This window comes from Macaca nemestrina, chromosome 7 (assembly GCF_043159975.1).
Source record: "Macaca nemestrina isolate mMacNem1 chromosome 7, mMacNem.hap1, whole genome shotgun sequence".
In the NCBI taxonomy this organism is placed as follows: domain Eukaryota; kingdom Metazoa; phylum Chordata; class Mammalia; order Primates; family Cercopithecidae; genus Macaca; species Macaca nemestrina.
In genome coordinates, this window is record NC_092131.1 from 167,142,712 (window position 1) to 167,154,967 (window position 12,256).

Consider the following 12,256-nt stretch of genomic DNA (forward strand, 5'->3'; position numbering starts at 1 on the left):
GAAGCTGAAGTGGAAGGATGACTCACTGAGCCCAGGAGTTTGAGGCTGAAGTGAACTGTAATCAGGCCACTGCACTCCAGCCTGGAAAACAGAATGAGACCCTGTCTCTTAAAGAGAGTGAGGTCTTTAAATGAAACAGATGTTGACATATTGTATACCATTCAACAAGTAATGAAGACTCTTAAGCTCTGCCATTATAAATTTAATGGTGATGCTTTAGGCACTGTTGGTAAAACTGAAATTTTTACCCAAAATTTCTTTATTTGAACTTAAATTCTTATGAGTATATGTTTTGCTAGTAATCATTTTTTTTTTTTTTGAGATGGAGTCTTGCTCTTTTCACCCAGTCTGGAGTGCAGTGGCATGATCCTAGCTCACTGCAGCCTCTGGCTCCTGGGTTCAAGCGATTCTTCTGCCTCAGCCTTCTGAGTGGCTGGGATTACAGATGCATGCCACCGCGCCCTGCTAATTTTTGTATTTTTAGTAGAGATGGGTTTTCACCATGTTGGCCAGGCTGGTCTCAAACTCCTGACCTCAGGTGATCCGCCCGCCTTGGCTTCCCAAAGTGGTGGGATTACAGGCTTGAGCCACCACACCTGGCCAACCAGTAATCTTTATTTTATTATTTAGTTTGAAATTTGATGAAAACAATAACAGAATTTCATCTAGATTAAACAAGACTTGTTTTCTTCATCACCTCCTTCCCTTTAGCACTTACAAATACTTTTTTTTTTGAGACGGAGTCTCGCTCTGTCACCCAGGCTGGAGTGCAGTGGCCGGATCTCAGCTCACTGCAAGCTCCACCTCCCGGGTTCACGCCATTCTCCTGCCCCAGCCTCCCAAGCAGGTGGGACTACAGGTGCCCGTCACCGCGCCCGGCTAATTTTTTGTATTTTTAGTAGAGACAGGGTTTCACTATGGTCTCGATCTCCTGACCTCGTGATCCGCCCGCCTCAGCCTCCCAAAGTGCTGGGATTACAGGCGTGAGCCACCGTGCCCGGCCTACAAATACTTATTTCACAAATATACTTGGAGCAGTTAAAAGATGTTATAGTCTAGGCACCATGGCTCATGCCTGTAATCCCAGCGCTTTGGGAGGCTGGGGCGGCAGATCACTTGACCTCAGGAGTTCAAGACCAACCTGGGCAACATGGTGAAACCCTATTTCTACCAAAAATACAAAAAATTAGCTGGTTATGGTGGTGTATGCCTGTGGTCCCACTACTTAGGAGGCTGAGGTGGGAGGATACTTGAGCCTGGAAGGCAGAGGTTGCAATGAGCTGTAATTGCACTGCTACACTCCAACCTGCGTGGCAGAGTGAGACCCCATCTCAAAAAAAAAAAAAAAAAGACATCATAGTTACCATACAATAATATTATATTATACTATGTTAAAGCACTTCATAATTTTACGGTAGTATTGTTTTTACTGTTATTTATGCTAGCACTGCTACTGCTGCTATTGATAACTGTTACTGAAGGCTCACTGTGTGCCAGTATTTGTACTAATTGTTTATATACCCTGTCTTATTTTATTTGCAATAACGCTGTGTGATAGTTTGTATTAGTAGATCTGTTTTGTGGGTAAGGAAACTGAGCCTTAGAGAGGTCAGACACTTGCCCAAGAGTTCTAGCCATCAGTAGTGAAGGCAGATGCATTGAACCACGCTTCCAATTCCAGAGTCTGAGTTCTTTTTTTTTTTTTTTTTTGAGATGTGCAATTCCAGAGTCTGAATTCTTTTTTTTTTTATTTTTTATTTTATTTTGAGACGGAGTTTCACCCTGTCGCCAGGCTGGATGGAGAGCAGTGGTGCGATCTTGGTTCACTGCAACCTCTGCCTTCTGGGTTCAAGTTGATTCTTCTGCCTCAGCCTCCCAAGTAGTTGTGACTGCAGGCGTGCGCCACCACGCCCAGCTAATATTTGCATTTTTAGTAGAGACAGGGTTTCACCATGTTGGCCAGGATGGTCTTGATCTCTTGACCTGATCCTCCTTCTTTGGCCTCCTAAGTGCTGGGATTACAGACGTGAGCCACCGTGCCTGGCCAGAGTCTGAATTCTTAGGTAGTACACCATTCTGCCCACCTTCACTCAAATGAATGGAAATTCTGAACCTTTATCATATTCCTTTGGATAATGAGATGTAACAGTTAGAATTTGTGTCTGTTATGTCTTCACACTTTTAACTTATTTTCTCTGTGGGTTTTGAAGGCACACAGTTATGACTCTTAAATGGAGTTTGATAACATTTATATACTTTAAGTTTAAAAATATCCTGATCTTGTGAATTTTTATTTTCCCTGAAAATGTTTGTAAGCACATCATTTTAATGAATCTAGGGCTCTGTTTTATTATTTATTTTTTCTACCTTGCTTTCTTTTAATTTCACATCTTGAGAAATATAATGGGATTATTTATAAAATCTCTTATTATTTCAATAGCAGTAATATTTGATGGCTTTCCTAAACCAACTTATATAATCTCACTCATTAAAAACTATCAATTTAGAGTTGAAAAAAGTTGTTGAGATACTACATTTTTATATTTTTGATAACAGGTTATTGAAGATATATATGAAAAAGAGATTGTCAAATCAAGGTAGGAATGAGTTTAAATTTTATACAATGTGATTGGGGTGGACAAAGTTGGATCTTGGCTGAATTTCTATGTGGTCATAACTTGAACCTTTTTTTCTGTTTCAAATTGGTCATCAAATTGACTAGAAAAACTTTAGGTGCTGAAGAGTCATAAATTATTTTTTGCCTTCTAACTTTTGGCTCAGATTAGAGGTATCAAATCCCATAGCGTTTATTTGGATTTAGATGGAATTTGAGAAAAAGTAAACATGAAGATTTTATTTCAGTTCAATTAGTATTAATTTTCTTATTTCTGATTCACTTTTTAAAAATATTCTTAAAAAGTTATGAAAGTAAGACAATATTAAATTTATAATAATGTAGCATATATGTAATGTATAAAATGTATAATAATAAACACAAGTGATAAAAATTATTTTTGAGCAATATGCTGTAAGGGGTGAGTTTCAATAAATCATCTTTTCTGCCCCCAATCCCTGGTTCATGTATATGATTCATATACATCTGTTCTATTCCCCACCCCTTCATGTTTTTTCAAACACAAAAGGGTTTGTACTCTACATGCCATTTTTTCATTATGCTTCTTTTAAAAAATTTAACAATGTATCTTAGGTATCTTTTTTTTTTTTTTCTTTTTCTTTTTTTTTTTTTTTGAGGCGGAGTCTCGCTCTGTCGCCCGGGCTGGAGTGCAGTGGCGCGATCTCGGCTCACTGCAAGCTCCGTGTCCCGGGTTCCCGCCATTCTCCTGCCTCAGCCTCCCGAGTAGCTGGGACTACAGGCGCCGCCACCACGCCCGGCTAATTTTTTTGTATTTTTAGTGGAGACGGGGTTTCATTGTGTTAGCCAGGATGGTCTCGATCTCCTGACCTCGTGATCCGCCCGTCTCGGCCTCCCAAAGTGCTGGGATTACAGGCTTGAGCCACCGCGCCCGGCCGGTATCTTTTTATATATGCACCTGCAGACATGTATGCCCAGTGAGTATTTTAAAAGGATATTTGACTAAATGGGTCAAAGACCATCTTCAGGATTTTGTCCTTTATTTGGAAAACAGTAGGAATTAAGAAGAGTTGTAAGCACAGTGGTATTTGAAAAAGAGATTTTTTTTTTTTTTTACTTTTTTTGAGACAGGGTTTCACCATGTTGGCCAGGCTGGTCTCAAACTCCTGGCCCCAAGTGATCCACCCGCCTCAGCCTCCCAAAGTGCTGTGCTGGGATTACAGGCATTAGCCACTGTACCCAGCAAGAATTTGGATTTGGAGGGAGCAAGAGGCAGGGAATTAGTTAGGTGAGCATTGTAGTAGTCAGCTTCAAGATGTCATAGATTTGACTTGCGTGGAAAGTTGGGAGAGGATTTGTCCATTTGAGAAAGATGGAAGTGGAAAGACTTGATGTTTGGATGTGGCAGATGTGGGAAAAGGAGAAATCTGAGAAGATCCTAAAATTTTTTGCTTAAGTTGCTGAGTGATTAGTGATGCTATTACTGACTTTTGCCACGTTGTTGGGGATAGGATTGGGTGTAGATCATTATTTCACTTTTGAATATCTGGAATTCTAGCTACGTAAGAGCCATGAAGATGGAGATATGGAATAAGCAGTTGGGTATCCAGGTGTATAGCTCAAAAGAGATTGGGTTGGCTGGGCATGGTGGCTCATGCGTGTAATCCCAGCACCTTGGGAGGTCGAGGTGGGTGGATTGCTCGAGCCCAGTAAGTAGTTCAGGACCAGTTTGAGCAACATGGCAAAACCCTGTGTCTAGAAAAAATACAAAAAATTAACTGGACATGGTGGCGTATGGCTGTAGCTCAGTTACTCAAGAGGATGAAGTGGGAGGATCACCTGAGCCCAGGAGGTTAAGGGTGCAGTGAGCCACAATCGTACCACTGCACTCCAGCCTGGGTGACAGAGTGAGACCCTGTCTCAAGACAAACAACAAAAAGAGACTGAGTTGAGCCTACTTTGTATTAGCCACCATTTCAATGCTAACAATACAACAGAAAAGAGGGGAGATAGAGTCCCTGCTCTCCTGGAGGTTACATTCTAGTGGGTCACACAGACAGATGTATATATCTATATATCTATATATAATGTAATGTCAGGAGATAGTAAGTGCTATGAATTAAAGTGTGGTTAGAGGATAATGACAAGGGCTGATATTTCAGAATAATTAGTCAAATTCTTGCTGAAGGTAGGACATTTGAGCAGATTTGTAACATATGGCCTGTTGGTCTGAAGGTGAGTATGAATGAAATTTCTTGAGAAAACTAAAGACGAGTGGGTGGATTTATTCTAGTATCATTTTTTTCTTCTATATTAAGGTTATATAATTTGAAAATTATTTTGAATCTTCAGAATGGGTTTTCACTCCAGTGGAAAGTGATTGTTTATTTTTTCATTTAAACCCTTGCTATTAATATTTCTTCTTCAGAGGTGATTTTTTATAACAACTAAAAGCTGCTAATGATTTTTAAGCCGTATACATTTGGCTACTTTTTGTGTGTGTATGTGTGACAGGGTTGCTCTCTTTCACCCAGATTTGAGTGCAGTGGTGTGATCTCAGCTCATTGCAACCTCTGCCTCCTGGGCTCAAGCGATCCCCCCAACCTTAGCCTCCTGAGTAGCTGGGACCACAGGTGCAAACCACCATGCCCAGCTAATTCTTTTTGTATTTTTGGTAGAAACAGGGTTTCGCCATGTTGCCCAGGCTGGTCTCACTCCTGAGCTCAAGCATTCTGCCCGCCTTGACCTCCCAAAGTGCTGGGATTATAGGAATTAGCCACCACACCCAGCCCCTATGTTATTCTTAGTTCTGAAAGAAGTTGCTGTCTTTGGCATGGCTAAGATTTATTGTGGCACTTTTAACAGTCATTTTCTTATCTTGTACACGTTTATTATTATTATTTTTTTTTAATGTTTTTTTGAGACGGAGTTTCGATCTTGTTGCCTAGGCTGGTTTGCAATGGCGCAATCTCGGCTCACTGCAACCTCCGCCTCCTAGGTTCAAGTGATTCTCCTGCTTCAGCCTCTCGAGTAGCAGGGATTACAGGCATGCTCCACCACACCCAGCTAATTTTATATTTTTATTAGAGATGGGGTTTCTCCACGTTCGTCAGGTCGGTCTTGAACTCCCGACCTCAGGTGATCCGCCTGCCTCGACCTCCCAAAGTGCTGGGATTACAGGCGTGAGCTACCGTACCCGGCCCACGTTTTTTATTTCTTTTTTTTTTTTTTTTTTTTTTTGAGACGGAGTCTCGCTCTGTCGCCCAGGCTGGAGTGCAGTGGCCAGATCTCAGCTCACTGCAAGCTCCGCCTCCCGGGTTCACGCCATTCTCCTGCCTCAGGCTCCCCAGTAGCTGGGACTACAGGCATCCACCACCTCACCTGACTATTTTTTTTTTTTGTACTTTTTAGTAGAGACAGGGTTTCACCGTGTTCGCCAGGATGGTCTCGAGCTCCTGCCCTCGTGATCCGCCCGTCTCGGCCTCCCAAAGTGCTGGGATTACAGGCTTGAGCCACCGCGCCCGGCTCACGTTTTTTATTTCTAAGTGTACTTCTATAATACATAAACTGTAGTATGTATTTAAAAATTTAACATGGTAAAACCCTGTCTCTACTAAAAATATAAAAATCAGCTGGGTGTGGTGGCATGCACCTGTAATCCTAGCTACTCGGGAGGCTGAGGCAGAAGAATTTCTTGAACCCACGAGGTGGAGGTTGCAGTGAGCGGAAATTGTGCCATTGCACTGCAGCCTGGGTGACAGAGCGAGACTGTCTCAAAAAAGAAAAAAAAAATTTAAGTGACCAATTGTTTAGGCTAGGTCCTGAGGAAATTATTTTGCTGTGCTATGTGCTCATGGCATTTTCAGTATTGGGGGAATGGCTTGATGTAACAGCCATGTTACTGTATGGTACATTACACAATTGATTCATTTTTGCTGTTCTTGCCATTATCAGATTTGGCAGGCTTATCTTAATGAATTCTTAATCCAAGTTTGATTTTTAAAATATTTTAAAAATAATAGTTAAGTGCTTACTATGTGCCAAATTCTACTCTAAGCACTTTGCATTCTGCTATAAGCATCTAGCTCGTTTATTCCCACAACAACCCTAAAACAATATTATTATCCTCATTTTATGGATAAGGAAACTGAAGTAGATAGGTTAAATAACTTGCCCAAGATGCTTCCCAGTAGAGGCACACCAGGTATTGAATCCTGGTTCCCTGGTTCTTTTTTTTTTTTCTGCTCTGTTCTTTTATTTTATTGAGATGGAGTTTCATCCTTGTTGCCCAGGCTGGAGTACAGTGACGCAATCTCGACTCACTGCAATCTCTGCCTCCTGGGTTCAAGCAATTCTCCTGGTTCAGACTCCTGAGTAGCTGGGATTACAGGCATGTGCCACCGTGCCCTGCTAATTTTTTGTATTTTAGTAGAGACAGGGTTTCACCATGTTGGCCAGGCTAGTCTCGAACTCCTGACCTCAGGTGATCCGCCCACCTCAGCCTCCCAAAGTGCTGAGATTATAGGTGTGAGCCACTGTGCCTGGCCTTGAATACTCTGTTCTTAAATAAGAGTCCTTTGCCTTCTAGAAACCTCTTTACTAGTACACTTTGGTATGATGTGTAATCCTGTTATGAATCAACTAAGTGGTTTTTATGCTTTCAAAAAGGGTGATTTACAGAGTAATCTACTTTTGCCAAAGTGTTTATTTTTATTTGAAATGTGTGGACTCTTTTATTATGAAATGTAACTCAGAAAAGAGTGTAAAACAAATGTGTATACTTACGAATTATAGTAATAATTCATAACCACCACCTAGGCTGAAAAACTCCACGAACATTGTCGTGTTGCAGAAGCTCTCTGCTTGTTCCTTTTCTTTATCATTATAATGTGTAAGTGTGCAAACAAGAACACTATAATTTTGGTTATTTTTCAACTTTAAATAAATAAATAGAATCACACACTCTGTATTCTTTTGTGGCTAGCTTCTTTTTTTTTTTGAGATGGAGTTTCGCTCTTGCCGCCCAGGCTGGAGCACAGTGGCGTGATCTCGGCTCACTGCAACCTCCGCCTCCCGGCTTCAAACAATTCTCCTGCCTCAGCCTCCCGAATAGTTGGGATTACAGGTGCCCGCCACCACACCCGGCTCATTTTTTGTATTTTTAGTAGAGATGGGGTTTCGCCGTATTGGTCAGGCTAGTCTCAAACTTCTGACCTCAGGTAATTTGCATGCTCGGCCTCCCAGAGTGCTGGGATTACAGACATGAGCCACTGTGCCTCGTGTGGCTGGCTTCTTTAGTTCACTGTTACTATTTATTGTTTTAATCATCTACTTAATAGATCTAGAAGTAGCTAGCTCAGAAGTTAATAATGTCAAGGCCTCTGTCAATCTTGTCAAAAGGTTTTATTGATTTTTTTCCGTATGATTGTGGTGGGGATGCCACAGCTGCAGACCTCATGTTTCACACAGTCATGTCCCAGAAGAGGAAGTTCTTGGGGTAGGTGGGAATGTAGTAGAAAAGAACTCTCATTTGTGCGGCCCCTTCTCTTTTTTCTTATCATTTTTAATGATACAGTAATAGACCCAGTTTGTCATACATAAATTATTCAGCTTTGGAAGGATTTAATGAAATGCACGTTAAGTCCTTGGCACAGTGTCAGGCATAATGCATGCTCTCAGTAAATACTGGTAACTTAAAAAAAAAACCGTCCAAAAATCCTTCAAATTATTTATATTTGTGGTTATTGTTTGTAACTTTTCATACTTATTTTTATTTATTTATTTATGTTTTTGAGATGGAGTCTCACTCTGTCACCCAGGCTGGAGTGCAGTGGCACAATCTCAGCCCACTGCAACCTCCGCCTCCCGGGTTCAAGCAATTCTCCTGCCTCAGCCTCCTGTGTAGCTGGAACTATAGGCACATGCTGCCACACCCGGCTAATTTTTTGTATTTTAGTAGAGATGGTGTTCCACCGTGTTGCCCATGCTGGTCTGGAACCCCTGAGCTCAGGTAATCCACCCTCCTTGGCCTCAAAGTGTTAGGATTGCAGGCATTAGCCACCGTGCCCAGCCTTCCATACTTACCTTTAAAATTCTTCTGATGTGGTGTCTAGTTCATGGACCTGTTTTTATATAAGTACGCTTTCAGTTAAGCTGTTCACTTTATCTGTCTCAGAGAGTTCACTGGCAAAAGTATAAAACTCCAAATTTAATGAATACCACTGAGATTGCTAGAAGAGGAATTGAATGTTTTTCAGACTGCTTTTGCTTTATTTTGACACATCAAGACTTATTTTTCAAGGCCAGGCATGGTGGCTTGTACCTGTAATCCCAGCACTTCGGGAGGCCGAGGTGGGAGGATTACTTGAGCTCAGGAGTTTGAAACCAGTCTGGGCAACATAGTGAGACCTCATTTCTACTAAAAATCAAAAAAATTAGCTGGACGTGGTTGCACGTGCCTGTAGTCCCAGCTATTTGAGAGGCTGAGGTGGGAGGATCGCTTGAGCCTGGGAGATTGAGACTACAGTGAGCTGTGTTTGTGCCACTGTACTCTAGCCTAGGCAATAGAGCAAGCTCTGCCTCCAAAAAAAAAAAAAAAAGACTTATTTTTCACTTCTGTAGTTATAAAGGAAAGTTGGCTGCTTTACCATTTTTATACATGAAGAAACTGAATTGCAGAATGTTTAAAAGACGTCAGGTGTGGTAGCTCACGCCTGTAATCCTAGCATTTTTGGAGACTGAGGTGGGTGGATCACCTGAGCTCAGGAGTTCGAGACCAGCCTGGACAACATGGGGAAACCTCTATCTCTACTACAAATACAAAACATTTGCCAGGTGTAGTGGCACGTGACTGTAATCCCAGCTACTCGGGAGTCTGAGGCACAAGAACTGCTTGAGCCTGGGAGGCGGAGGTTGCAGTGTACCGAGATCGCACCACTGCACTCCAGGGTGGGCGATAGAGCAAGACTCTGTCTCGATAAAAAAGAAAAAAATAGAAAAAGAATGTTTAAAAGACATTGTCAAAATAACACTGAGTCATTACTAGAACACTGGTATTCTATCTTATGAGCCAGGATTTTCTCTTTTTTATCATGAGGTCCTGTTTGTGACTGAAGAAATTAAATGTAGAGTTTTGTGTATAGTGGGCAGTAAGTGAATTCTGTTGTCTAACATACAGTTAATTCAAGTGAAATGTCTGCAGTTGGAGATCTAGAGTGTGTCACTCAAGATGGCCTATCCACTTAGCATCTTGGCTGGCTGTAGAAGCCAGTACTTAGGCAGTATTCTGTCTTAGTGCTTTTGCATAGTAAAAACCTTCATTTCATTCTCACTAAAGTTTTGTGACATTGTATGCTCAGTGAAACTATATAAGAGATCAGAAATCAGTGGAATAGGATTTTGACAGGATAATGGTTTCCTGGGGCATTATAAATTCATAATACATAGACACTTAATTTTCAAAGCTGGAAACTATTATCTAGTGACAGTGTTATGATCTATTTCCAATATTATGAAATGATAAAACTAAATTAGCGGCCGTTTGTATCTGCTTCGGGCCAACATAGGTATATTTTGGACAAACATGACTATATCATTGTTTATTCATATAAAACAAAGTAATTCTGTTTAAAAAAGACAGTATATTAAAGACATATCTGATTTTTTTCCACAATATTTTAGTTTTTTTTTATATATATATATATTTTTATTATACTTTGAGTTCTAGGGTACATGTGCATAACGTGCAGGTTTGTTACATATGTATACTTATGCCATGTTGGTGTGCTGCAGCCATCAACTCGTCAGCACCCATCAACTCGTCATTTATATCAGGTATAACTCCCAATGCAATCCCTCCCCCCTCCCCCCAATATTTTATTATTTTAAGCTCACTGTCAACACTAAGAAGCAAGTGAAACATCTGATTTTCACATTTGCAGTAAAGATATGTGTCCTGTGTGCTTTTAGGAAGGCATGACTCTTTAGCAAAATGTTTCCATTTGAGTATTAAATGAAAACATGTTGGTCAGTGCTTAAGTTGAACTGATGTAGGAAATTGTGATCTGATACGAATTTTGATAGGTGAGTTGATATGAAAACACAACATCCCTAAATGCATTTGGGTTAATAATTCTGAAATGTTTGTATTTTCTATTTTAAACATTTTATTTATTTTTATGTTTTCAGGTTTGCTATTAGAAAGATAATGCTCTTGGAATTTAGGTAAGTCATAAGGCATTCCGTTGATGAAAAAGATAACAATGTGATTTCAGTTTTAGCTAAATTTTCTGTGTAGTTCTGTGAGTGACTAAGAAAATCTAAATCTGTGAAGATATATATTTCTGTGATTGGCTTATTTTGGAATATGTGTGTAATAGCCTTTGTTTTCAAAGATGATGGCCCATTGTCAGAATAACTTGTATTTTGATTTTTTTCTTACTTGTTAAGGTAGCATGTGGTGAATAATTTCTGAACTCAAACTTGGTTTCTCTAGTGATCAGTGGAAATAGAGTGTGTTCTATAGCTGTTTTCCCTGCCAAGCTAAAATGTTATCAAGGTAGCGTTGTTCCAGTCTAGCTACTGGTAATATAACTATTTCAGACAAAAGATAATGTATGATTTATAGATTGCAAAAGTAGATTAGATTGTTACAACCAGATCTAGCCAGTATGCTGAAAGTAAAAGCCAGGATTGTTGTTGATGATAGCTACATTTACCATTTCTCAAACAGAACACCTGTTTTGTGCTCACCAGTGTTAAGCATTTTACGTACAGAGTACTCACAACAATCCTGTGAAGTAAGTACTATCCTCAGCATTTACTGGAAACAGAAGCTGAGATCAGAGAGGTTAAATGCTTTGCTCTAAGTAATTGGCAGAGCTGGGATACCAATGTCTGATGCCAAAGCTCATGGTTTTCCACTTCTCTACACTTCCTTGACATCTGGTTTACATCAGAGGTCAGGACCTCTGTGTTAATAATTATTACTCCTGCATCCACAGATTTGATCCTCACAAAAAAATGACATGAAGGAGATGGTCTTATCATTTTTATAGAGGGAAACTGAAATTTATTATGAATTAACTAGTAAGTTGAGTGCCACCTGTATCCTAAGGACTGCATTATTATTAAATGATATTATTTAATCCTCACAACACCACCAGTAAGATCTTCCTTATTTTATAGGGGAGGAAACTGAGGCTAGAAACTGGACCCATCTGGCCCTGAGATAAATATGCTCTTTCCATCATATTGTGCCTCCTTTCAACAAGACAGATTAAAATCAAGAGGCTACCAATATGCAATTAGGATTAACCAGAATTCTAGAGTCCAGAAACCAAGAGAATTGCAGGAATTGAAGGAGAAAGCAACAAAACAGATTGAAAGCATCAATGACAGTGAAACTTTTTTTCTTTTTTTAAGACAGAGTCTTGCTCTGTCGCCAGGCTGGAGTGCAGTGGTGCGATCTCAGCTCGCTGCAACCTTCACTTCCCGGGTAGAAGCGATTCTCCTGCCTCAGCCTCCCGAGTAGCTGGGATTACAGGTGTGCACCACCACACCTGGCTAATTTTTGTATTTTTAGTAGAGACGGAGTTTCACCATGTTGGCCAGGATGATCTCGATTTCTTGACCTCGTGATCGCCCGCTTCGGCTTTCCAAAGT

General features: G+C 40.5%; 1 protein-coding gene across 3 annotated transcripts in view; it reads left to right on the plus strand.

Moving 5' to 3' along the window:
* LOC105492879 (aquarius intron-binding spliceosomal factor) overlaps window positions 1-12,256 on the plus strand; it is a 118,322-nt gene that overhangs the window by 6,481 nt on the left and 99,585 nt on the right. For all 3 annotated transcript variants that reach the window (XR_011606187.1, XM_071067126.1, XM_071067127.1), the window contains exons 3-4: window positions 2,557-2,597; window positions 10,781-10,816. Coding sequence is in view for 2 of the 3 variants with exons in the window: in XM_071067126.1 (XP_070923227.1) it covers window positions 2,557-2,597; window positions 10,781-10,816 (77 nt within the window). In the remaining variant the exon portion in view is untranslated. The remainder of the gene's footprint in view (window positions 1-2,556; window positions 2,598-10,780; window positions 10,817-12,256) is intronic.